Raw genomic sequence first — 25,398 nt, 5'->3', positions numbered from 1 at the left:
GGAGAGTTTAGTTCTGTTTGGGGGAGGAGGTTTTTTACCAGGGTGAAACATGAAAGGTGAGATTCAATTTTTGTCCTAGAACACTGACAGAGCAGCATAAAGACTCCAACTCCATCAAAAGGTAACCAGGGGAGACTCCAGGGAGTCCCCACCCCCGGCCTCAGAGGGGAGTTTTACTCTTCAGTTTAAATCCAGATTAAAGAAACCATGTAACAGCAGCTGCATGTTGTTACCTTTGGACAGGCTAGCTGTTTTCAGTCTTTATGCTAAGCTAAGCAGCTGCAGCTTCATAATCAGCATTCAGACATGAGGCAACAACTGACTCTCAGAGAGGAAGAGGATGAACTGTTGCTTTAACACGAGAACTTTATTTCACTCGTCTAATCGAGTCGCTCCATCGAAAAACAAACAATATTTACTTCATATTAATATTCCCCCCACTGAAACTTCAGTCTTCATATATATTCAATATATTCCTGCTCGTACTGTTACAGAGCTCCATCACTATCAAACATTTAACTATTACATATGCTCATGGTGCCATGTCACCATGACAACCGTACACACGATAATGTGAAAGAAAAGTGTAAAGAAATAGTTCCTATGAAAAGTCTCGCGTCACATTTTCTGTGGAACATTCTGTGGACCTTTGAGCCGTCTGGACGTGACTTGGCTCATCGCTGAGAGCCGATTTGATGGATCTGTTTAGGAATATGAACAAGGTGCTGATGAGGAACCAGCTCCTACACAGAAATACTGAAATCATTTATCATTGATTTATTGTCATGTTCCACACATGAAGACAAACAACAGTTCATGGTGTTTAATACAAATATTATTTCAACATAAAACTCAAAATGAAACAAGAACTCAGTGAATGTGTCTTATCCTTCATCTCCCAGCTCATTTTTATTCATCAAACATGCTGATGCTGGACCTGCTGGACCAGGATCAGTCTCACTCCACTGGGGTCAGGTTATCAGTCCCCATCAGACCAGACCAGTTCAGACCGGTTCAGCGAGGTTGTCCCAGCAGTCCAGCTTTAGCAGCCAGAGCCTCGTTCTGCTGGATGTGGTACTCCTGGAAACGCATCGAGATCCGCTGAGTCATCTTCAGGTACTTCTGTAGACACGACTCGGAGCAGCTGGACTGAAACAGATGAAGAAGAAACGATCCTCTCTTAATGTGGATTGACAGAAAGCTCCAGCGACGTGCACATTTAAATACAGCTCACAGGTGTGTGTGTGAGTGTTTGAATACATTTGCCTTTATCTTCTCTGTCTTTAAAAGGTGAAAATCTAACTTTACTGAAACATTACAGCCGGGAGGCGACTCATCATAAATCAATAAATAATTAAGATCTTTGCTTTGTGAGGCTGAACAGCTGTTGATTTGAAGAAGAGTTTGATGAAGGACGCCTCCACTCGCAGCCTCCAAATGAACAGACAGGTGGCGACAACATGACTGCCATTAAATGATCAGCTCACAGTGTTCGGTCCATTCATGAGTCGACCTCTCAACAAGACGTCTTCATCATCGTTCAGCCACTGACCTGTTAAAGACTCGTCGGAAGGCCAGAGTCGGTGAGGGTTCATGACATGTTCATGACATGTTCATGACATGTTCACTCAGTTAATGTATTACAACACTAACCTACACAAAATAATAATTCATGTTTATCACATGTTGTGTCATGTTTTAAGCTAAATAACACTTCAGAAAGAGTTACTGTTACTTCTTTTCTTATCTTTCATACAGAACAAAACACCGGTTTACCCCTAAGCCAACTTGAATGGGGATAAAATAATTCAATTGTGCAGCTCTTCTATAAGTGTAACAGCAGCGAGCCTGATTCACATGTACGTTGTATCATGACAGCGGCTGAAAGACGAAAAGACCTGGAGACGTTTAAACATCGAAATATCAACCAGGCTGCTGCAGAGTCAATAAACTCAGCAGGAAGGATAGCCGCACGCTAGCAAGCTAACAGGCTAACAGGCTAACTCACTAACACAAAGACAGTTAGCTTGTCAGACTTCACGTCATCAGTTAATGTTCAAACAACAAATTCACAGTTCAATTTTAAGAAAGAACTCTAAAAGAAGCCCAGAATTTATCGGTGTATTATTATTATGATTATGATTATTATTATTAGGGGATTGGTCAGACAGCCAAGAGAAGATGTGACATCACAGGACAGCATCAGCTCATTGAGCGAAACCATTCTTCAGCATCATCATTCCTCCCCGACAGCCAATCACAGCATCAGTGGACACCACTTCACTTCCATCAACACTGATCTCAGAACTGCACTCTGACAGCGACGTCAACGTAGTGATGACGAAGACTGATGAAGACTTTGAAATGTCATTTCATGTCATTTTAAAGCAGGAAAATGACTTCACATGACGCCTTTCATGACTTCTACGTTTGCTGATTGTTTGTCGTCTGGGTAGATAAATCTCACAGCTCAGATGTCTGAGTGTCCTTGAACGCCCCAATAAGAAGCAGCTGATCTCAACTGGATTATGATCTGAAACTAAACTGGAACTGTGAAGACTGACTGAAGGATCCTGGAAATAATCAGTGAAATAAATATTAAACGGTCAGTCTGCAGTTTAGTGTTTGTCTTGTTGTTGTTGTCATTGTTTACCTCCTCTGGCTTCACGTCCCTGGTGGTGAAATCTTTGACACAGTCCATGAAGCAGTTCTCCGTCACCTTGTTGTACGTCCCCAGAAACTCCTTAAACTGAAACACAAACACACAATAAAGCAGATTGTAAGTCTGCAGCAGGAAACAAGATGGACACTAAAACAGGAAGTGATGTCAGGTGTGAGCTGACAGGGGAGTTACCTCTTTCATCTCTTATACACTATATTGCCAAAAGTATTCACTCACCCATCCAAATAATTGAAATCAGGTGTTCCAATCACTTCCATGGCCACAGGTGTATAAAATCATGCACCAAGGCATGCAGACTGTTTCTACAAACATTTGTGAAAGAATGGGTCGCTCTCAGGAGCTCAGTGAATTCCAGCGTGGTACTGTGATAGGATGCCACCTGTGCAACAAGTCCAGTCGTGAAATGTCCTCGCTCCTAAATATTCCACAGTCAACTGTCAGTGGTATTATAACAAAGTGGAAGCGATTGGGAACGACAGCAACTCAGCCACGAAGTGGTAGGTCACGTAAAATCTGGCGATCTGATGGACGAGTCTGGGTTTGGCGGTTGCCAGGAGAACGGTACTTGTCTGACTGCATTGCGCCAAGTGTAAAGTTTGGTGGAGGGGGGATTATGGTGTGGGGTTGTTTTTCAGGAGCTGGGCTTGGCCCCTTAGTTCCAGTGAAAGGAACTCTGAATGCTTCAGCATACCAAGAGATTTTGGACAATTCCTTGCTCCCAACTTTGTGGGAACAATTTGGGGGTGGCCCCTTCCTGTTCCAACATGACTGTGCACCAGTGCACAAAGCAAGGTCCATAAAGACATGGATGAGAGAGTTTGGTGTGGATGAACTTGACTGGCCTGCACAGAGTCCTGACCTCAACCCGACAGAACACCTTTGGGATGAATTAGAGCGGAGACTGAGAGCCAGGCCTTCTCGTCCAACATCAGTGTGTGACCTCACAAATGCGCTTCTGGAAGAATGGTCAAAACTTCCCATAAACGCACTCCTAAACCTTGTGGAAAGCCTTCCCAGAAGAGTTGAAGCTGTTATAGCTGCAAAGGGTGGACCGGCGTCATATTAAACCCTATGGATTAAGAATGGGATGTCACTTAAGTTCATATGCGAGTCAAGGCAGGTGAGCCAATACTTTTGGCAATACAGTGTATGTCCGTGTTGCGTTTATGGACTTTACATCTGAATTTAATTCTCTGAGGCTGAATATTTGATATAGACTCACAGATCAGCGTTTGATTTCCAGATGTTTCACATACAACAAAACGTGTGTGTCCTCCACCTCCTCTCTACACCCACCTGATGTCTTCATGACACAGCGACCATTGGTTTGAGTGTTGTGGATGAGCTTGTTGTTGGTGTCGGGACAAGAAAAGGAAGGAGAGGCTCATTGATTTCAGAGCGAGCAGGAACAACAAGGAGCTGCTAATGGGGACTGTGGAAGCTGTGCGTGAATAGAAATATCTAAAACTGTCATGGATCTAAACACAGGTGTGTTTACAGGACTAAGACTATACTGCAAAGTGGACAGACAGATAATGGTTCTAGTCTAACTCTCTGTCTCTAGTTAATGACAACAAACTCAGTAAGATTGCAGCTCAACATCAAAACAGAGTGACCCTGCTCTGGGACTCCTGAGGAGGGGGGGGGGCGGTCCTCTGTAAGGTATCAGAATGGAGGGACAGGGTACCATCCTTCGCGTACTTCCCTTGTTCAGAGATCCTTCAGACTGTCCAGAACAGCTCCGTTCAACAACTCCAGGTGACTACCAACCGACCGACCGACCAAACAGGGCTGCAACTAACTACCTAATCATTTTCTCAATTAATTTATTACTTTCTGGGTCTATGAAATATTTGAAAACAGTGAAATAATAAAGGGTGATTTGAGGACGCCATGGTGGTGTTCCTTTCGTCCAAAACTCTGATCTCAAGTACAAAAACAGAAAATCCTAATCATTGATTTTTGCTTGAAAAATGACTAACGATCAATTGATTATCTAAATATAAATTAATCAAGTAATCATTCACTCTAATTTGTAATACTAGCGTACAGTTGCTTCTTTGTAGCTGCACTTTCAATATACATGAAGAACATAACAAACTGATATGATTCATTTCAACTTGTAACTTCTGCTTTTCTGTAGTTCATTAAAAAACACACAAGGAAACCAGTTACCTGTTTGATCTGGTCGGACTCGGTCACCTGGACTGCCATGATTCAGATTCAGGGTCTCTGTGAGGAACAAACAGCACATATCAGTTCTCCTGCTCCCTCACCAGACTCCATTCAAAAATGGTACATTTTAATATTCAGTCTTTCATTCACGATCACATCTTCTACCTACACATGAACTTATCCGAATCATCAGACAGATCAAAATCCTCTCAAAAATATTCTCTTTAACTCTGTCCATAAAATTGTACACACTTTCTTTAAATTCTGGTATTAATGCGCATCCTGCCAGATGAGGAGACGTTTTAACGATCGCAGTCTGGTATAGAAAAGGTCAGAGTGCTAGCAACACAAAATGGAGAATGGATCTCATTAAACAGCTGCACTGTTGTAACTTCTTCATAAATACAGTCTTGTTGTACTTATTTCCATATTATATCTATAACTTCCATTATTACTTGCAGAGTCAGTAAGCTAACAGCTAACGTTAGCTAGCATTAGCGTCATCTTTCCGGGTTTTGTTGTAAAAGTCTTCTGAACAACAGACTGCAGACAGCTGCTGTGAGTTCAGCTCCTCACCAGAACCAGGATCTGCTCTGTAATCTCACCTGTGGAGGATGTTTGATGTGGAAGGTCTCGCAGTGGACTGAAGGACGTGTGAGAGGAGAGAGACGGACCCGCAGATTCAAACGCTTCAAAACTTGATGTTAAAATATGTCACGAGGACAGCAACTGTAATGACTGTTCAGTGATTACTGAAGTTATTCAGGTCTCACAGACTAAAAACCACCTCAAGCTAAATGTGGCGAAAGCTTACACCGGAAACGACAGGTCGAACAGTGCGCTACCGAAGAGACCTTCCGGAGAGCTACAAGAGACTAACAACAGAAAGTTCCTTCTTCTTCTTCTTCTTAAAACAATTTTACCGTAGAAAATTCAAAGTTTACTACAAGAAAGGCATTTATTACAAATATGCAAGTTCCATATTGTGGATTGAACAGACACAGAGACAAAAGAATATGAAATAAAAGAAAGAAAGAAAAGTTACGTTTTAAGATCGTTTTCTAATCATATAAAGAGATCTTCGGCACGTTTGGATTTCATTATTTTCAGGGACTTCGAATAGAGTTGAATTTGGGTCTTTATACATGTAGCCTCATGAATAAAACATCAGTCCACAATCCAAATTCTTATCAGTGAGGCCAGAGAATAGTGTCAGAGCCACAAGCTGCTCTGACTGTGATCTAGAAGTCCTTTGGGTTCTTCATGCAGAACTCATTCTGTAACAGCATCATTCCATTTACATAACTGTAGATATTCAAAGGTTTGTTTGCTAAAAAATGACGTCATGAACAGAGGGCAGAGGACATTTACTTATTCTATAATGTTTTGTTTTCATTTGATCCACTTTGGTCTATTTTCTCTTTATTCATAAATATTCACACTTAAGCTTATGGATAGTTTACTGAATGTCGATCAACAATCAGTTCCACTGGACAATAAACAGTACTGAAATGTACTGACTGATCAAAATGTCACCGATCAATGGAAAGATTAATGATAAAGTCTGTATCATTTCAACAATCTTCATGTGTCTTAAAACATAGTATGAAGTTTAAACAGATTTTAAGTTAAATCGATCAGTACTTATTTTTTTTATTTAAACTTTTAATGTCACGTGCTCTTTTGTGTTTTCACTGAATGACGTCATCGTCTCGTTTCTATGTTGTTAGCTTGTTTCTGGTTTCTGGATTTAGGCGCGAAGTGAGACATCTGTTCGCGCGTTCTCTTTTAAATCTCTGCTCCGCAGCGGACACCGGAAGTGCGGTGTTTTGTTGACAGCAACAGTTGCTGTTTCCAGATCTGTTGCTTTGACTCGTGTAGTTTCTCTCTTCGGGTCTTCCTCAGCTGTTTTCTGTCTTTAAGTTGATTTTCTGACTCCGCAAACTTCAGTTTCCCGCCGTGACTCCTGTTATTCACCGGGTTTTAACCGCCCAGCTGCTCTTTGGTCCTGTGTGATGTTGGAGCGGGAAGTTTGAAAGTGACGAGCTGCGGTTAGCCTGTCGGCTAAGGGCTAGCTAATGATCTTTAACACAACTTCAATTAAAACTGAATTATAATAACCGTCAGCATGCGGCCACATCCGCCCCACAGTCCGGATCTGTCTTCCTGCAGCTCAGACACCGGGGACGTTTTAATGCGCTCCACTCGGGTTCTCCTGTTGGATCGGAGACGTGAAGCTGGACCAGGACCCGGATCTATCCAGATAACCGTCCAGAAACTGCGGGACCCTCCCGTCCAGCCTCTTCTGGCCGAGCAGCAGCAGCAGCAGCAGCAGAGTTCCGGGACAGAGAAGCAGCAGCGGCCGAAGCCCGGACAGAGGCCGGACAACGCTCGTCCTCTGCGGGCAGCAGTGCACTCTCAGTCCGGTAAGAGCTCCGGCAGGTGCTGCAGATCCACCGGTGACCTGAGCCATGTGTTGCCGACATGAAGCTGTCAGTTGTTCCGCTGTGATCAGGTCAAAACATGAAACTAGATTCAGTGACAACATGTCAGAGAGGAGTCATGTGACTGATCCAGTGTTGTGAGTCATCAGTGTGTGTGTGTGTGTGTGTGTGTGTGTGTGTGTGTGTGTGTGTGTGTGTGCGCGCGCGCAGCCACACGGATGCTGAGGACACCTGGACCGACCAATGAGAACAGGGAGCCCACAGGAAAAGTGAGTCCTCTTCTTCTGCTGCTGCTGACAATCATCAACTCATTTAACTTCCTGCAGTAAATAATAATAAAACAAATACAACACTAACGTCAAAACATTCAAACAGTCAGAACAACTGAAGTCGACTGATAGACAAAACAAAATAATGATAATAATAATGATGATAATCTCAGTTCATCTGAAAAATCAAAGTGAACTTTTGACTGTTTATTTTTCATCAACTGCTTCTGAAAACCTTGTAGATTCTTGAGATTGAAAACACAACAAAGTGTGAATACACGACGGCTTGTTTCATTGGTACAAAATCTAAATAATCTTTAAGTCACTTGCTCAGGATGACCCCCCCCCCCCCAAAAAACAACCCTTTAACGGGGAGAAATGTTGGAAAGCTCAGCAAGAAGGAAGGAAGGGCAACAGAGGAGGGACCCCTCTTCAGGACGGACAGACAGGAAGTAGATGTCGTGTGTACAGAATAAACCAAGACAATAAAATCACAGTATGAACAATCAGGATGACAAAGTTATAAATAGATTGTAACATATGAAGAATATGGATCAGAGTAACTTGACCTGAGACACATGATCTATCACCATGGAGACCTGGAAGGGGACAGACCACACAAACACACAAAAGGCTAAACTCACACATATTTAAACTGCAGTTTGTATGGAGTGATATATATAATATAATTCCGTTTAAGCAGAACTAAAACTCTATTATTATTTCAGACGTGACACCTTTTTATTGTGATGTGTTTGTGTTGTTTCTTCCAGCAGCCTCCAGCAGCAGAGTCAAGTCCAGACAGGAAGCTCTCTGCTGGGACGCAGAGCGACCAGCAGCCTGGTGAGAGAACCAGCTTCATCAATCAGTCAATAATCAGCCAATAATCAGTCAATAATCAATCACTCTCAGAACAAACACACTGTGATCCAACGTTGCTGAGAAGCTGACAAACACAGTGTGATCATCTGATAATAAGTTATTCAGTGAAACGTTTCGTAGCTGCTGACATTTGAGGGTTTGGACTCTTCCTGCCCTTTGAGCACGACACTGCCTGAACCCTGGACCTGCTGTCAGTGTGAGCAGATAGGAAACACAGCAGATCAAACATGAGGTGAACCCTGAGGCTGACCCCGCCTCTGCTTACATCATCACTCCCAGGTCACGACCTCCTGACGTCACGTTTTGCTGCTGGAGGTCGAGGAGTTGTGCTGGCAGCTCTGAAACAACGGTGAGAAACGGTGCATTTTTATTAATATCACACATTTTATATTGATAAAAGAAACTATAATTGTTTCCAGTCGCTCATCTGAACTCGTTACTGACAGACGTCAGATCCATCGGCATGTTTGATTTATTTAGCTAGACATTTGGTGTCTAAATGTCGTCGACAGACTCTGAGCTCCTGGACAGTTTTGTGAATATCAGAGAGGTATTTTTGGGTTTTCTTTAAACTTCAGTTTCTTTGAAGAATTGATAAACTTATAAACACTCAACTGCCTGCTGGTAAACTTTGACCAGGAGCACCTGAACATCTCTTTTGGCGCCTTCACTGTCTGCATGTTCACCTCTGCTGCTCAGCTCTCACAGCGCCCCCCACAGGAGGGAGGTCAAAGTGCAGCTGTTGGACCCGGGCCCATTCCAGACCACCTACCGGGATGCTCCCGGTCTGAGGATCACCTCCCAGGATGCATTGGGTGTGGTGGGGGTCCAGACGGAGCTGTCCACTGGTTGCCTGGGAGACGCCACCAATGCTGCAGCTGCTGCTGCTGCAGCTGTAGCTGCTGCTGCTCCTCTCATGAAGGTAGATCTGACCTGAGATCAGTTCACAGAGTTGCAGGGAAACAGGAGTTACTGTAGTACTGACAGGAGTACTAATTACTGTAGTACTGGTACACACAGTTTGTATTCATGCTGCTCTAAAGCTGTTTACAGTCTGTAGAGTCAGATACAGTTTATCTCTCTGCTCCTATAGTGTCCATTCTGTTTATAACCTGTCTGTCTGTCTGTCTGTCTGTCTGTCTGTCTGCCTGCCTGTCTCTCTCTCTGCAGGCTCAGTCAGATATGGAGGCTCGGGTGTCTCAGCTGGCTGAAGGTGTTCAGAAGCTGCTGCAGGCTGACAGGTACACACAGACATGTTTATACTTCTATACTTGTGAGGACCCTCACCATAACTAATCATTGTAACTGATGGACGCCTTCACTTCCTGAATCTAGTGATCCCTCTGCACTGTGAGCTGTTGTTGAAGTTAAAAAGTGCTCTGTATTATAAAATAGTAAAATGTACACAGCTTATCAACTATATCCATATCTGATATTAAGGTTTGCACGAGTGAGAAACACTGTGTTCATAACCAGGCAGTTATTAAATTCTTCAGAAAACATGAGGCTGCTAATAGAGAAGTAGCAAGAAGAGATACGGGCATCAGCTGTCGGTAGTAAATCCAAAATAATTGGGCCGCCGATGCTCGCATCAGCAATGTCTCTGCCAAGGGGAAAAGCACCCAGAAATCGTTGGAGAGGAGATCCAGACTCTAATTCTGGCCCAGACCTGGACTTCTTATCTTCAACACTTCACCACAGGGAGGCGCTACAGATCAAGCAGTCGTAGTCCAACTAAAACAACCTCACAGAGACCCTTTAGAGGAAGTGGTCTCGGTCTGGTCACAAATTCTGGAGCGCTGCATTTTAGATGTTAGCAGCTAGCTGCAGCGTGAAGGGGGTCTGCTCTGGACGAGCTTCTTGATGTTTAGGCTGATAGGAGCTTTATTTTCCCGCCTGAGACAGATCTAACCAATGAGAGGAGAGAACGTTTTCACCTGGCTTTTAAAGATGCATTTTGATTTGCTTGAATTATTTTCTGTGAAAAGAAACACACACTGTCCCTGACATCGCTGTGACATCACCGTTTGCTCTGCTGTCAGGGAGGGCGGGGACAGGGGGCGGAGCCTGAGCCAGCAGACGCTGCATCACCTGGAGGCGCTGTACAAGAAACAGTTGCAGCTGCAGGTAAACACACTCACCTGTTCAGCTGTTTACCTAACTCTGCTGACTGACTGCTCATTGGCTCTCCTCTCCTCCAATCAGAGCCAGTTGCTGGACTCTGCCCTCACGATAGTGACGGGCCACACCCCTGTGACCCCGACCACCTCTGACACAGCCGTGACCTCTGACCTCACAGCTTCAGGTGAGCCAGCCTGCCTGCAGGTTACTCACCTGGACACTGCAGGTAAACACACACACACACACACACACACACACACACACTCTGGTGCAGCTCCTTCACATCCTGCAGCAGAAGGTTCTCAGGTTCTTCCACACAACAGTTTGACAAAACCCAAAACGTGGCCCACAGCCAACTCACTTAATCCATGGCAACATTGTACTTCCTGTTTACGTCCCCCAAAGCATCACGGGAACTGTTGTGCAGACAGGAAGCAGTCAGAATATCATCATTACATCTGTGTGACCAGCAGGTGGCAGCGTCTCTCTGACACATGGAGGTCATCGCTGTTCAAATATGCTGTTACCATGGAAACACCCCACCTCAAACCCAGACTGAGGCAGCAGAACAGTGTGTGTTTCCATTCTGCCCCTGCTGGGTTGGAGATGGGGTTGTCATGGTAACCAGGCTGTTTGTAGCAGCAGGCTATTTTTAGCTTCACTGCTGATACACTGCAGCTGTGTGTGTGTGTGTGTGTGTGTGTGTGTGTGTGTGTGTCCTCGTATGTTGACAGACGTACAGACGGGCTGAAGTGTTACAGTCACATCAGGATCAGGTCTTTACACAGATCAGTGATACAGAATCCACTCTGAAAACTTTGATATTGGACACATCTGGATGTGAAGACCCCAGAGACTCTCATCGTTTCACTTTACAGAAAATAATACACATGCAGTTCCAGACATCCTCAAGGTGGTTGCAGAGGTCCCTGAACAGGTCCCACAGGTCCTTGAGGAAGTTTAAGAGGTTCTTACATAGAGGACTATGATGTTCCTCAGGAGGGAGAAGGCCCTAAAGGTCCTTGTGGTGGTTCCAGAGTTTTTTGTGGAGGTTCCAGAAATCCTCATGGAGGTTGTAGGGGTTCTTGAGGAGGTTTTTGAGGTCTTTGTAGAGGTTTGTAAAGGACTTTGAGTATGTTTTAGTGGTCATAGTATAGATTCTGGGAGTCCCTGAAGAGGTTCTAGATATCCCGAAGTTTGTTCCAGTAATCCTTGAGGAAGGAGCACTTGTGGTCCTTGAGGAGGTTCCAGGGGACTATTGACTGTGTCTGAGGTGACACAGTTCAGGTCAGTTTGGACTTTACTTACTGAACTGCCAGATCCAGAACTTTGAACACTGACCTTTAACCTTTGACCCCTTCACTTGTATTACTTGAAACGTTGGGGGGGCGGGGCCTAACTACAGTGATGTTGGTTCATCTGTCTGTTCAACAGTTGGATTCAAAGACAGACAGCTCAACAGATACTGAGTCCCATGAACTGTTGTGTAAACATGAAAGCATGAATTCAAATGACGTTGGTGACCTCTGACCTTCCCTTTAATGCCCCCATCAGGTCAGATTTCAGTCAGAAACCGTGTCTACTGCTCTGTGATGTCTTCACTGTGTTCTACTGACTGACTCTGCTTCGTTTTCTTCTCTCTCCAGCAAATGTCCTTAGCAACCAGCAGCAAAGCTCCTCAGCAACCAAAGCTGCCCCCGCCGCCGTGGAGACTGGCCCAGTTGCTATGGAAACACCCCACCGTGACCGATGGCCGGAGCAAACCAGGTGAAGGGAAGGGAGGAGGGGGAGGGGGTTTGAGCGTGACGGTTTTGTTAAACAGATACAGAATCTGCTGCTGAAAATGAACCCTGCAGACACATGAACAGATCTACAACAGGTGTCGTCAGGTGTGTTGAATCACCACCTGATACAGTCAGTCCAGACCTTCATGGTCCCCTCAGGATGAACTGTAATAACTCTGGTGATCCTCTGAGTCTTCATCTAGCGCCATCATCAGGTCAACATGTGTCCAATACTTTGGTTTATGACCAAATACCTGCAGAACTGATGACATTCAAATTCAGTCTCAGCTGGCTAAACTAAGATGGTTAACATGATAAATATTATACCTGCTAAATGTCAGCATGTTAGCATGCTGATGTCAGCATTTAGCTCAAAGCACTGCTGTGTCTCAGTGCAGCCTCACTGAGCTGGTAGCATGGCTGCAGACTCTCAGTGTTTTTTTAATTGATTTTGAACAAGAAATATGGAGCCCAGGAGGTGGAGGAAAAAAATCTAATTTGTGCTCTCGATGTAATACACTCACAGGATTAGGGATGGGAATCGAGAACCGGTTCCTAATTGTCCGATCCATCAGAATCGTACCTCTCTGAACTTATCAGTTCTTTCTATCAATGCCTGAGCAGGTCTGAGGAAGTTGTCGTAGTACTACTACTGCATACTGCGTTTGTCGGTAGTGTGTAGTTGGCGGTTTCAATTGCAGCCTCTGTTAATGTGAAGCTCTGTGATTGGCTGTTTGTTAGTGAAATGCACCCTGGGAGTCGTAGTTCACGTCTCCTTCAGTTTTTATGCCCATGGGCTTCTTGTAGCTATTTATCAACACAAAGTGTCTGGAAGCTGAAATAACAACTGCACAACCGTTTAGCTTTAACCAAACAGAACATGGCAGTTTTCAGAACAACACAATACATCTAATTATTACAATAATTATTGCACTAAATAAATGAAACAGTGAGTCAGGATCCCCTCAGTTTGTGTGTGTGTGTGTGTGTGTGTGTGTCTCGCTTGATTTGCATAATCATTCAGAGAGCGACAGTCAGAGAAGAACGAGGCTGCGGCTCTTCATCTATTCAACAGCTTCCTCCTCCTCCTCCTCCCCCTCCTCGCAGCACGGTTTCCACGGCAACACAGACGGAGGCTCGCCGGAGCTAATCTGTGTGTGTGTGTGTGTGTCGCTGGCATTGAGCCAACCAGCCGACATCAAATTCTCACTGGAGGTTTGATAACTTCGATTTTATATTGTTCCCAGAATGCATCAGTGTGGCGTGGTGCCAAAATCAGAGGTTAACCCTGTCAGGACTGCTAATGAAGTCAGCCCACAACACAAAGAGATCCAGTTGACTGAGCAACAAAACACAACAGGACTGGTGGATATCGATCAGCTGCTGGTTCTTTTCCTGACTAATCGTTTCAGCACTAGTGTTCACATTTTTCTGTCCAGGTCAGCAATAGATCCTCATTTATCTCAGAAACCCTGAGGAACATTCAGCTGATGACAGACACACAAAGAGGAGGAAACAGCAGTCCTGAGCTGGGCGATCGAGGCTCACTAAACACTGAGAGAGAGAAGGAGGGGGGCAGAGAGGTGAAACCTGCCTAGCAACACACACAGGTGTGTTTTTCCTTTGTGTGTGTGTGTGTGTGTGATCATCTCCTGTACATGTGGAGGATCATTGAGTGACTGATCTGTGATCAGACAGCTGATGGTTCTGTAATAAATCCTTCTGTTGCTCTACATAAACATCACAGAATGTGGTCTGAACCAGGAGAACCTGATCTGAGCTGCATTGAATGATTCGTCGGACGTTGTTTTTCCTCCTCAGAATGTTTATTCAGCCGCTGCACAAATAAAATCCCGCCGCCTGATGTGATCTTGGAGCTGAAACTGATCCCCTTTCAGTTTTCATTGTTGGCTCAGAGGCACCTGCAGCTGTAATAGATGAGTGGAGGCACAGGTGGAGGAGGATGGAGGGAAGGAGGGCAACAAGTGGCGACACGTCACTTCGGACTCAGAGGAGCTGCAGGAGGAGGGGGCGATGACGTCACTTACTCTACCAGGTGGCATTCCTAGGGGGGGGCAATCCAAATTCCTCAGCTTCTCTCGGAGTGAAGCATGCAGGGAAAAAATCGCAGACCCCCAGCTACCCCCTCCTCCTCCTCCCCCTCCCCCTCCTCCGTCTCTGCAGCACAACACGGAGCTCCAGCAGCAGGAGGAGACGGAGGAGGAACAATAAGCTGAGGAGAGGAGACACTGCAGCCTGCCTGTCTGTCTGCTTGCCTGTCTGTCTGTCTGTCTGCCTGTCTGTCCTCCTCTCTGGGTTTATTTTTCTGTTGAACGAACCGAGCCGCAGCTCCGCGGAGGAGGCAGGGAGGGAGACGGGCAGAGGGAAGATGTCCTCCCCGCAGGTCTCCTCGTCCCGCAGGCAGTCATGTTATCTGTGCGACCTGCCCCGCATGCCCTGGGCCATGATCTGGGATTTCACCGAGCCCGTGTGCCGCGGCTGCGTCAACTACGAGGGCGCGGACCGGATCGAGTTCGTCATCGAGACAGCCCGCCACCTAAAGCGGGCTCACGGCTTCCAGGAGGGCAGAGCCCCCGCCGGTGGACCGCCTCCCCCGCCGCAGCAGCAGCCCGCCGTGGCGAAGAGCCAGGCGGTGTTAATGACCGGGAAAGAGCCGGTGGGGCAGCTGAACCACCACCACCAGGCGGACGGACCGGGGAAGTCTCAGCAGCCCGGTTTGGACCGGTACTCGCTCGGTGCGGATAACAGGGCTCGGTTTGACTATAGCGGGCACAGCAGCAGCAGCAGGCTGCCCAACGGACTCGGAGGACCCAACGGGTTCAAACCGGACGACGGACCGCCGGAGCTGAACCGACAGAGCCCGAACTCGAGGAGCAGGAGCCACGGAGGGCTGGTGTCGACACCGGGACAGATGAATGTACCGCCGAACCTGCTGCCACAGACCCTGCTGAACGGACCGGCCCCGCACGGCATGGCGAGCAGAGCCGCCCCGCAGAGCTCCATGGTCGGTGTCTCCCTGCCCGGCCAGGTGGGGCTGTCTGAACCTGGGGGGAAGCGACCCGCCTCGGTGTCCAGCACGGACCAGGAGCGGGAACTGAAGGAGAAGCAGCGGAACGTGGAGGCTCTGGCTGAGCTGAGCGAGAGCCTCCGGAGCCGGCAGGAGGAGTGGGCCAGCAAGCCCAAGATGGTGAGGGACACGCTGGTCACTCTGTCCGGCTCCACCCCGTTCGACGTCCGCTTCAAGAAAGACCACGGGCTGGTCGGCAGGGTGTTTGCCTTCGACGCCGTGTCAAAACCCGGCATGGAGTACGAGCTGAAGATCTTCATCGAGTACCCGAGCGGCTCCGGTAACGTGTTCTCCAGCGCCTCGGGGGTGGCCAAGCAGATGTACCAGGACTGCATGAAGGACTTCGGCAGAGGTTTGTCCTCCGGGTTTAAGTATCTGGAGTACGAGAAGAAACACGGCTCCGGGGACTGGCGTCTGCTGGGGGATTTATTACCGGAGTCCCTGCGGTTTTTTAAAGAGGGTGTGGGGGGAGACATGCTGCCGCAGCCCTACATCGACGGCAGCTACCCGCTGCTGCCCACCTCCCTGGTGCTTCCCGGCCGAGCTTTGGCTTCAGGCAGCGGGAGCAGCAGCTCCAGGGCCGGTGTGAGGAAGAGGAAAGCCTCCCCGGAGCCGGACTCTGTGGATGGCGGCCTGAAGCTGGTGGAGGAGCAGCAGAGGCAGCAGTGGATCAACAGCCAGACCGAAGCCCTCAAACTCTCCATGGCTGCGAGCTCTTTCGCCGGACCGCCCCCTCCGCTCGGTCCGGGACACCCTGGCCTCCCCCCCGGCCGCGCCACACCCCCGGAGTCCGCCGCTCCTCCGCAGAACGGGCAGTCCCCGATGGCCGCGCTCATGTCAGTCGCGGACACGCTCGGGAACGCGCACTCCCCCAACAAGGACAGAGACTCGGTTCACTCCACCACCTCCTCCTCCAGACACAATAGCAGCAGCCCGGTGTCCCCCGCTTCTGTGTCCGGACAGAGGCGACTCTCGTCCCGCAACGGAGACCTCGGATTGTCCTCCACGTCACAGTCCGCAGGTGGCATGGACCAGGTGCACGCGCAGAACGTGCCCGACTCCCCCATGGCCAACAGCGGGCCTCTGTGCTGCACGATCTGCCACGAACGATTAGAGGACACGCATTTCGTGCAGTGTCCCTCCGTCCCCAGCCACAAGTTCTGCTTCCCCTGCTCCAGAGAGAGCATCAAGGCCCAGGGAGCCTCCGGGGAGGTGTACTGCCCCAGCGGGGAGAAGTGCCCGTTGGTCGGCTCCAACGTGCCCTGGGCCTTCATGCAGGGGGAGATAGCCACCATCCTGGCCGGAGATGTGAAGGTAAAGAAGGAGAGAGACCCCTGAGGAGGAGGAGGAGGAGGAGGAGGAGGAGGAGGAGACTCTGTCAACTCTTCCTCTCTGCTTTCACTGCATCTGAAAGCCTGAAGTTTTTTCTTCACAAATGTCTTGAATGAAACACGTGCTGATGCAGTGATTATCGATCAGTCACGTGGGATCATAAACAAAATGAGGACTCCAGAACAGAATCCTGAGAAACACCTTTTATTTTGAGATGAAGGAGAAATATGGACGAGGTAACCCCCCCCCCCCCCCCCCCCCCAATATTTCAATATAATATCAGTATTGTGACATCAGGCCACAGGAGGGTTTTTATTACAACCACTTGTCATCGTTTAAAGAGTCTCTTCTTGGCTTTAAGTCACCTTCAGTCTGCTGGAACATTATTGATTAGTCACATAAACCACAGTAACTCTGGACCTGGACCTGTTCTTCACGTGAGTTTGTCTCTGAATGATGATTTGGTCTGTTAGCTGTTAGAGACAGGAAGTTAAAGTTAAAGCCTGGATCTGATTGGTCGACAGGATCATCTAAAACAGACACAGAATCAGATTTAATAATAAAACACTTATTAAAACCAAAATGAAAACCTAATTCTCTTTTCAAGGCAGTGAAAGAGACTCTATGGGTTCATGTTCTTGTTGATTCAGCCGTCAGTTTATTTTCTAATAAATATTTCGTTTATTAAATGTCCAAACTGACGCCTCGTCGGTCAGCTGACTCCTCGTCTGAATGTTGAGGATGTAAAATTTAGACAGAGGAAGAACCCTCGTGTTTCTGCTGCCAATGAATTAATAATTAATCGATGAAGAGATTAGAGGAGTGAAACTAGTGCTTACTTTCACTGTTGTCAGAACGTCATAATAACATCAGAGTCGCCCTATTCAATGATTCACAACTTCTGTAAATTATATTTAAATTCTAGTACTAGTTCCTGTGAATCAGCTGTCCACGAACTTATCACAGCTAAGTATCTAATAACTGATCTTATTTATGATTCGTATCTCGTCACACTGACAGAGGATCAGTCACTCAGCTGCTTGTAAAGGTTCTCTGAGGAAGGAAACACCGACACGTTCATGTTGAAATCCACTGAGGACACAGCTGTTACTCTAGTGTACAGGCCGGGTCTGGTTCCACTTCATATTCTTTAAATCAACCAGTTTTAGGCCAAAATGATCAATTAGATTCAAACTGAATAAAGAGATTCACTTTTTCAGGTCAACATTCAAACATGTAGGGAGATGAAGGGTGCTGATGAAGACCACAGTCATCAAGGTGTGTTGTTTAATGGAGATGTGACGTACACAACAGAACTGTGAGGACGTGTGCACAGATTCAGCCCCTCGTCCTGATCCGCCTCAGTCCAGTTCAGTGTGCTCTGCGCTCCAAACTGGTTCTTCAGTCCGACAGTCCGACAACACAAACAGACTCCATTCATGAAGAAATGACCAGAAAAGAAGAAGAAAGAGTTTTCAAAAGTGACTTTTGAAACAAAGTTGAATGAGCGGTAATGGTGTCACTACCGACCACCAATCCCAACTCCAAGAGCGATACGCCACCTCTGTACTCCCTCACGGTGGCGATCAGTCTGTCTTCCATCTTCACAGTGCGATGCTACAATGCTATGCTACGTGGCAAACAAGGTTCTTCTTCCTGTGGGCGATTTTGTTAATTGACTTATTGTGATGGAATGTTTGGACTGTTGGTCAAACAAAATGAGACATTTGAAGACTCCAATTGGGCGTTTGTCTCTGTCTTCTGACCTTTTATTGACTAAATGATCCATTGAGGAAATAATCAGCAGATAAATCAATAATTATTGTTACTTCAGAGGAGAAACACAAACAGCTTCAGTTAATGAATGACCTAAAAATGATTGATTGATTGATAAAATCATCATCAATTTTTTCTACAACTTCGTTCAGCTTTCAGATATTGATCTGAAAATGAACAGTTCTTTGGAAGTGAAACGTATAAAGTAAAGTTGTTCTCTGCATCTGGTGGACTTTGAGGACAGATTTAAAGAAGGACGCTGAGTGAAGCATATAGATGTTCTCCATGTGGATGTTTCAGAAGAAGAGTGGGGGTGTTGTGGTGGAGGTGACGGAGGTGTAATGTGTCAGCGTCATCATCACACTTTCAGTTTATAAAATCATGTGTCTGTTTTTTATAGAAGTTTTAAACTATTTATTTGATTTTTTTAGAATCTTTTTTGACTTATTAATTAATGAAATTATTATTTTGTTACCATTTTTTGTGAATTAGTTACATTTTTTAAATTTTCTTACCGCAATAAATCTTTTTTTGTCGGTCTTCTTTGTTTTTCTTTTCGGCCCGTTTCTCTTCTTCTTCTTCTTCTTCTTCTTCGTGTTTTCGGTTCCTGTAGTGACGGATGAAAATGATAAAACACATGAAACACATTTGATCTTGTAATGTGCCTTGGAGCTGAGTCAGTTGTAATAAATTCCATTGGTATGAACCTTTTCAGTGACGTGACTTTTCTTTCTTTGTGACTGAACAGTTGGGGCTGAACTTCATTTTGAAATTCTAGTGGAGATCTCATTTTCTTGAAGGTGTCAGGCTGAGTTTAGGGTAAAAGTGTGTAAAATGAAGCGTGTAAAATATTTCCATCACATGAAACGATGCAGCCATAAAGTGTTTTGAATATTTCACTGAGTGGAAACAACGTGTCGCCTGTAAAGACGTTTTATAGTTTGTCCCTGTTTTAGTTGAGACAAAGTCAACACTTCCTCCATGTTCCTCACTTGTTTGTTTCCATCAGTAAACTACAGCCGAGGTGGAAGAAGTACTTAGATCTTAGTAGTAGTATGTGTGTAGAAATACTCTGATACAAGTAAAAGTCCTGCATTCATACTTTTGATTTAATAAAAGTACAAAAGTATTAGCATCAAAATATATTTAAAGTACCAAAAGGAAAAGCACTCATTATGCAGATTAATATATATTATTGGATTTTGATTATTGATCATTAATGTGTTCATCACTTTAATGTTTTTATTACTTACCTACGTTTTATCTTAATCTATAATTTTACATCATTTATTTCTTGATTATGTTTTGTATCACTAATCTGAATCTGAAAAGTAACTAAAGTTGTCAGATAAATGTCGTGCAGTAAAAAGTACAATATTTCCCTCTGAGATGGAGTGCTAGAGAACCTAGTAGAAAATGGAAGTACTCAAGTAAAGTACAAGTACCTCGAAATTGTATTTAAGTCCAGTACTTAGTTGCTTTCCACCGCTGCAGCAGAGTCGTGTCCTACTGTCAGCGAAACAAAGGGAATAAAGAATCCCTTCTCCTGGGAGGCTTTTAATGTGAAACATCTGCAGGAAGTGTTGCGCTTCATTGATGGTTAGCTGTTCTGAAAACAGCATGAGTGAATGAAGGCGTCAGTATACTTCATCAGAACTGCTTGTCAGATAATCATCTTCAGCGTGGTAGTATTACTATCAGCAGTAGTACTTATATCTGCAGTACTATCTAGTATCTAGCACTCAGTGATGGAGTATTGTCTTAACATCAGCAGTGAGACTGCAGGACATCAGACAACAGGAAACACAGGGGGGCACTGGTGTGTCAGGATGGGGAGACAGCAGCAGGCCTGTTATTGGCTGGTGGTTACCATGGAGACCACAGCTGCTGTCAGGATGGGTGGAGGGTTAGAGAATCACACATATGACTCCTTCAGTGTGTAATGATTCTTCATCTACCGGTCAGACCCTTACACCCTCAGTACATCAGTAATACTGCAGTATCAGTAGTACTCACTGCAGTGGTACACCTGCCAGCAGTATTTGTATTGGTAGCAGTAACAGTAGTAGTAGCTCTATCATTGGTAGTAGTGTAGTATTTGCTGTAATATTGGAGTAATCAGTAATAGCAGTAGCAGTAGTGCTACAGTACTAGCAGTGTAAGCATGTGAATTAATAATAATAATGATAATAATAATTCAGCAGTTGATGTTAATGTTCCAAAGAAAAACAAATCATCAAGACTGTACTGTAAACAGTACTACTAATACTGTTATTACTATATCACTCATATTGTACTGCGACAGTCGTAGTAACAGTACTAGCACCAGTACTACTAGTAGTAGTAGTAGTCTTTAGAGTTTCGGTTTCTTGCTGCATTGCAGATTTTTCTCTTTGAGCAACAACACACACCTGGATTGTGTGTGAGTGTGTGTGTGTGTTGTGAGAACATAAATCTGTTCACACAGTCACATTGTGGGGACAAAACTCACGTTCTCACAAAGTCAGTCATTCAATATTAGGGTGAAGACTTGTTTAAGGTGAGAGTCAGTCGCCAGGAGATGGATGGAAGTCTGTGTGTGTGTGTGTGTGTGTGTGTGTGTGTGTGTGTGTGTGTGTGTGTGTGTGTGTGTGTGTGTGTGTGGACAGTGATGGTTAAGGTGCCCTTGGCTCACTGCAGCAGCTCTCTGTGTGCACGCTAATCTACACACACACACTGTGGGGACTCCAGGGTGGTTTCTAAGGAGTCTTCACATACACATGACTGTATATGTGTGTGTGTGTGTGTGTGTGTGTGTGTGTGTGTGTGTGTCACTGGAAGTGGCAGCCATGCAGAGAGAGAGAGAGAGGTAAAGTGAGGTAGGATATGAATGGAGCTGTCCATTCACTGCAGTAGAAGTAGAGTAACTGTTGACTAAATATGAAACGATGTTGATGACTAATGGTTCCGGTCCTCTCACCTCTGCTGTCAGTTTCTCAGGAAACAGAATCTCGTTGGGTTTTGGACCAAACAAGACATCTGAAGACGTTAACTTGGCCTCGGATTCATCGATAATGAAAGTAATTATTAGTTGTAGCTCTACAGCAGAAATGATCCGGTTCTCTGTTTATATTATTTAGATTTTTATTAATCATTAGGGACAGTCCGGCCCTGAGGTGTGTGCCATGTAATCACAACAGCACAAGTTTGATTCCAGCCGTGACTATATTGTATGTCATCCACCGTCTGCCTGTCTGTCTCTTTGCCTGTCTGTCTCTTTGCCTGTCTGTCTGCCTGTCTGTCTGTCTGTCTGCCTGTCTTCTGTATCAGATGAAATCAGAGACCTCCAGATGAACATTGCTTTGTGATGCAGCATCAGCTTCATTTGTCTGTCTGTACATCACTGCAGTCTTGTTGCCGTGGAGGATGTTGTGGTTGCCATGGTTACCAGCCTCCTGGTTGAAAACCTCATTTATTCAGGAAACAAAGAGAGATCCACGTCGAGGTAAAGCGTGATCTTTTAGCTTTAACATCAGAGCGACCCCAGGTTTCTTTCTTTATTTCTGGCTAACAAATGAGCGGTCAGAGAGGTGTTCTCCTCCCTCCTCCCCCTCCTCCCTCCCCCAGCTGCTGCAGCGTTCGGACAGAGCTGACATTTTGTCTCCATCTCGTGCGTCTTTGTCTTCGTCTGATTGATTAACTGAAGCTCAACTTAAATTATTTATAATTAGGGATTTAAAAAGATTAAATTGAGATACAGTGCTACCAAATGTTGCTGCACAAATGGGTCCACATTTAGCCCTTTTGAGTCCACATTTTGCTGACATAGATACATGTTTAGTCCAAAAGAGATTTTACCACATCTAGCTCTTATAGACCCACATTTAGCCTGCCAGGATCCAAGTGTAGCTCATTCAGTCCACAGGGGACCTGTTTTAGTCCCATGTTTAGCCTTTATAATCATTCATGTTGTAAATCCTCCATTTTACCTGAGACAGAGAGGATGATGGGAAACCACGAGGACAAAATGAAAGAAAAGGTTGACACACACACACATTAATATTCATCTCCACACGTTACTACAACACTCATGAATTATTGGTGACACGTAAAGGTCTACAGAGAGGAGAAGCTTTTTTCACCTCCTCCTCCCCCTCTCATTTCTCTGAATGGAAGCGTCTCTCCTCCATCAGCATCCCTGCTCGCTGTTACCATTGGAAACCACTGAGGCGTTGCCTAGCAACAGCAGCAGCAGAGACTGTCTGCAGCAGCTGTGTGTGAATGACAAAGCAGGAGGTTATAGAGGCGGCCATTTTATCCCCACCTATCACCTACACACAAACAGACACACACACACTGTGGTGTCCTCTGATTGACTCCAGAGGCAGCAGACTGTAGAGAGACTCAGTAAATGCCAGACAGCCATCGCTAATGGGCTTTTCCTGCAGCCTGAGTGGGTGTGATACATCCACCAAACTATAATAAACGTGCTGGTGCAGGTGGCGTGGCTCCTCTGGTTTCTGGTCGTACAGATGACGTAGCTCTGCTGGTTTCTGGTCGTACAAGTGACGTAGCTCCTCTGGTTTCTGGTCGTACAAGTGACGTAGCTCTGCTGGTTTCTGGTCATACAGGTGACGTTGGTTTCTGGTCGTGCAGGTGACGTAGCTCCTCTGGTTTCTGGTCGTACAGGTGACGTAGCTCCGTTGGTTTCTGGTCGTACAGGTGACGTAGCTCCGCTGGTTTCTGGTCGTACAGGTGACGTAGCTCCTCTGGTTTCTGGTCGTACATACTTCCTCACTCTGCTTCTCAAACGCTTCAGCATCCTGATTTTCTGATCAGCTCAGCTCTGTCCTCATCCATTATTGATTCTATTGATTAGCTGAGTTTAATGATCGGTCAATAGAGCTTCAATAGGTCAAGCTGTCAGTGTCAGTGGTCAATAATTGTCACTTTCTTCAGTCTGTCAGATTTCTCTGTTCTATATCACAGTTAACTGAATCTCTCTCTCTCTCTCTCTCTCTCTCTCTGAGAAACTGAAATGGAGGTTTTACTGTTTTCATTTTGAAGACTAAACAATTATTAAAATTGTGGATTATGTTTTTCAATGGACTAATAAATGAATAGACCAATGGTTCCCAAAGTGGTGCCTTGAGGGTGCGGCAGGCTCATTTAAACCTTTTTACTGTGGGTCATTTACATTGAGTACATTTCAAAATAACATTTTCAAACATATCAAATTGACATAAATATCGAAATCATCACATTAGACCCTGTTAGAGGTGAAGTTATACAGCAAGTAAGACTGGAGACATGACAGCTCATGTACCGTGAATGAAAAGGGGTCACTTTGTTTAAAATGACCCCTCCTGGAGGTCCACCCCACTTCTTCTGTCAGCCTGAAAGTTCCTTCTGTTCCTCAGGAAGAGAGAGGGAAACTCCTGATATCGATATCTCAACCGTTCTCTGCTGTCTCTTCTTTTATTCAGAGATGACCGGTATCACCAAGGTGCTCTCAGTGTTTCCAAGGCAACCCAGCCAGCTGCAGGAAGTCACCTGCAGTCATCGGCCAATCACAGTCAGACGACGGCAAGGAGGGCCAATGAGATGCTGACGGAGATGGGACGTCTCAAGAGTGAGATGAAGATGCTGCTGACGGTGAGTTAGCAGAGAGTGAAACACAATAACATTCATGTCGTAACACCCAGAAACCTTCAGCACATTGACCCTCATGTGTTCCTATCATTTAGAATAATTTAAAAAGTGAAACTGCAGCTTCTTGGTGTTTGTTTGTTTGTTTGTTTGTTTGTTGATCTAAATTCTTAATGACTTTCTGCCGTCCAACAGCCAGAAGACTCGTTGCACACCACTAGACCTGGACCAGACCACCACCACTCCCAACAATCCAAGTCCCAACAAAACAAGTCTCAGTCCCAACCAGTCCAGTCCCAACATACCCCCTCCCATCAAAGCCATTTCCAACTAATCCAGTCCCAACAAAATCAGACTCATCAAACCCAGTCCCAGTCCATACTGGTCCAGAGGAGGCCTGTGGTTCCGTCCATGTTGGAGGAGGCGGGTCGGGTTCTCCGTCAGGTTCGGAGACAGAAGAAGGTTCTGGAGGAGAATCTGGAGGCTCTGCTGAGAGCCAAAACCAGAGAGGTCCTGCACTGCCAACTGGAGGCACTGGCTGCTAACAGGTAGCTAATGCTAGCTTACTGTCTGCTAACTGATGGCTAACGTTAACTTTATCTGTTTTATGGCAAGCTGCTAACATTATGTTTAAACTTGCTAATAGGTAGCTAACTCCTCCTTTATTTCCACTAAAAGGTAAAGAATCAGTAGCTAACTGGCTTCATGTCTGCTAACACGATAATCAGCACAAACTTTTATCTGACAGAAAAGACATGCTTAAGTTTGAATAAGATCTGCTTACGGTCAGCTGGTGCTAACTTTACGTATGCTAACTTTAAGCAAACATTGTCTAAATGTCTGCTAATACGTATGTTAACTGTGTGTCTGCTAACAGGTAGGTCTTGCTAATGCTAACTTTGTGTGTGCTAAGAAACTACAAAAGCTAACACTGTCTTTATCTTGGCTACAATAGTGATGCTAACAGGTTGCTCACATTACTTTTAACTATGCTAACGATTAGCTAACACTGGAGGTGAAGAACAGATCTGAAATGTGTGAAATATAAATACAGTTTGTGTATTATTGTTTAAAGCATTAAATAAACTGCATTTATACTTTTGCTGTAACTGTAAACTGTTGGCGGTGATTATTGATCCTGATCAGCAGAAACTGATCAGTGATCTGTAGTTGATCAGTTTGGTTTAATACCAGAAGAATCAAAATTTTCACTTCA

The 25,398-nt window shown here is 45.4% G+C and overlaps 3 protein-coding genes and 1 non-coding gene across 4 annotated transcripts in view; 2 read left to right on the top strand and 2 right to left on the bottom strand.

Moving 5' to 3' along the window:
* Positions 1–762: 762 nt before the first annotated feature.
* timm9 (translocase of inner mitochondrial membrane 9 homolog) lies at positions 763–5,687 on the bottom strand. Its single transcript, XM_070920436.1, has 4 exons — positions 5,464–5,687; positions 4,859–4,915; positions 2,654–2,749; positions 763–1,149 (listed from the first exon to the last, which is right to left on the bottom strand). Exons 2-4 carry the CDS (start codon positions 4,895–4,897, stop codon positions 1,015–1,017), a joined length of 270 nt encoding a protein of 89 aa, XP_070776537.1. The 5' UTR covers positions 4,898–4,915; positions 5,464–5,687; the 3' UTR covers positions 763–1,014.
* LOC139298456 (small nucleolar RNA SNORD53/SNORD92) lies at positions 2,160–2,245 on the bottom strand. Its single transcript, XR_011598722.1, has one exon. It is a non-coding gene; the product is annotated as a small nucleolar RNA SNORD53/SNORD92 (small nucleolar RNA).
* A 1,299-nt stretch (positions 5,688–6,986) lies between the features above and the next one.
* kiaa0586 (KIAA0586 ortholog) overlaps positions 6,987–25,398 on the top strand; it is a 33,455-nt gene continuing 15,043 nt past the window's right edge. The window contains 14 exon segments of the mRNA XM_070920774.1: positions 6,987–7,161; positions 7,231–7,331; positions 8,345–8,414; positions 8,518–8,531; positions 8,662–8,707; positions 8,710–8,729; positions 8,732–8,802; positions 9,153–9,354; positions 9,624–9,694; positions 10,496–10,580; positions 10,659–10,800; positions 12,221–12,341; positions 24,020–24,188; positions 24,378–24,730. Of these exon segments, the coding sequence (XP_070776875.1) occupies positions 6,987–7,161; positions 7,231–7,331; positions 8,345–8,414; positions 8,518–8,531; positions 8,662–8,707; positions 8,710–8,729; positions 8,732–8,802; positions 9,153–9,354; positions 9,624–9,694; positions 10,496–10,580; positions 10,659–10,800; positions 12,221–12,341; positions 24,020–24,188; positions 24,378–24,730 (1,640 nt within the window).
* irf2bpl (interferon regulatory factor 2 binding protein-like) lies at positions 14,748–16,784 on the top strand. Its single transcript, XM_070919945.1, has one exon. The coding sequence runs from the start codon at positions 14,748–14,750 to the stop codon at positions 16,782–16,784; it is 2,037 nt and encodes a 678-aa protein (XP_070776046.1).

The sequence above is a fragment of the Enoplosus armatus genome, chromosome 15 (genome assembly GCF_043641665.1).
Source record: "Enoplosus armatus isolate fEnoArm2 chromosome 15, fEnoArm2.hap1, whole genome shotgun sequence".
In the NCBI taxonomy this organism is placed as follows: Eukaryota; Metazoa; Chordata; class Actinopteri; order Centrarchiformes; family Enoplosidae; genus Enoplosus; species Enoplosus armatus.
This window is presented reverse-complemented; position numbering and strand designations above follow the sequence as displayed.

Bases quoted from the DNA above. Each gene is read 5' to 3' on its own strand.
- timm9 (XM_070920436.1), bottom strand. From the start codon at position 4,897: ATGGCAGTCCAGGTGACCGAGTCCGACCAGATCAAACAG. The intron at 2,750-4,858 runs GTAACTGGTTTC...TTTGTGTTTCAG, and splicing joins AGTCCGACCAGATCAAACAG to TTTAAGGAGTTTCTGGGGAC. The intron at 1,150-2,653 runs GTAAACAATGAC...CATCTGTTTCAG, and splicing joins GGGACGTGAAGCCAGAGGAG to TCCAGCTGCTCCGAGTCGTG.
- irf2bpl (XM_070919945.1), top strand. From the start codon at position 14,748: ATGTCCTCCCCGCAGGTCTCCTCGTCCCGCAGGCAGTCATGTTATCTG.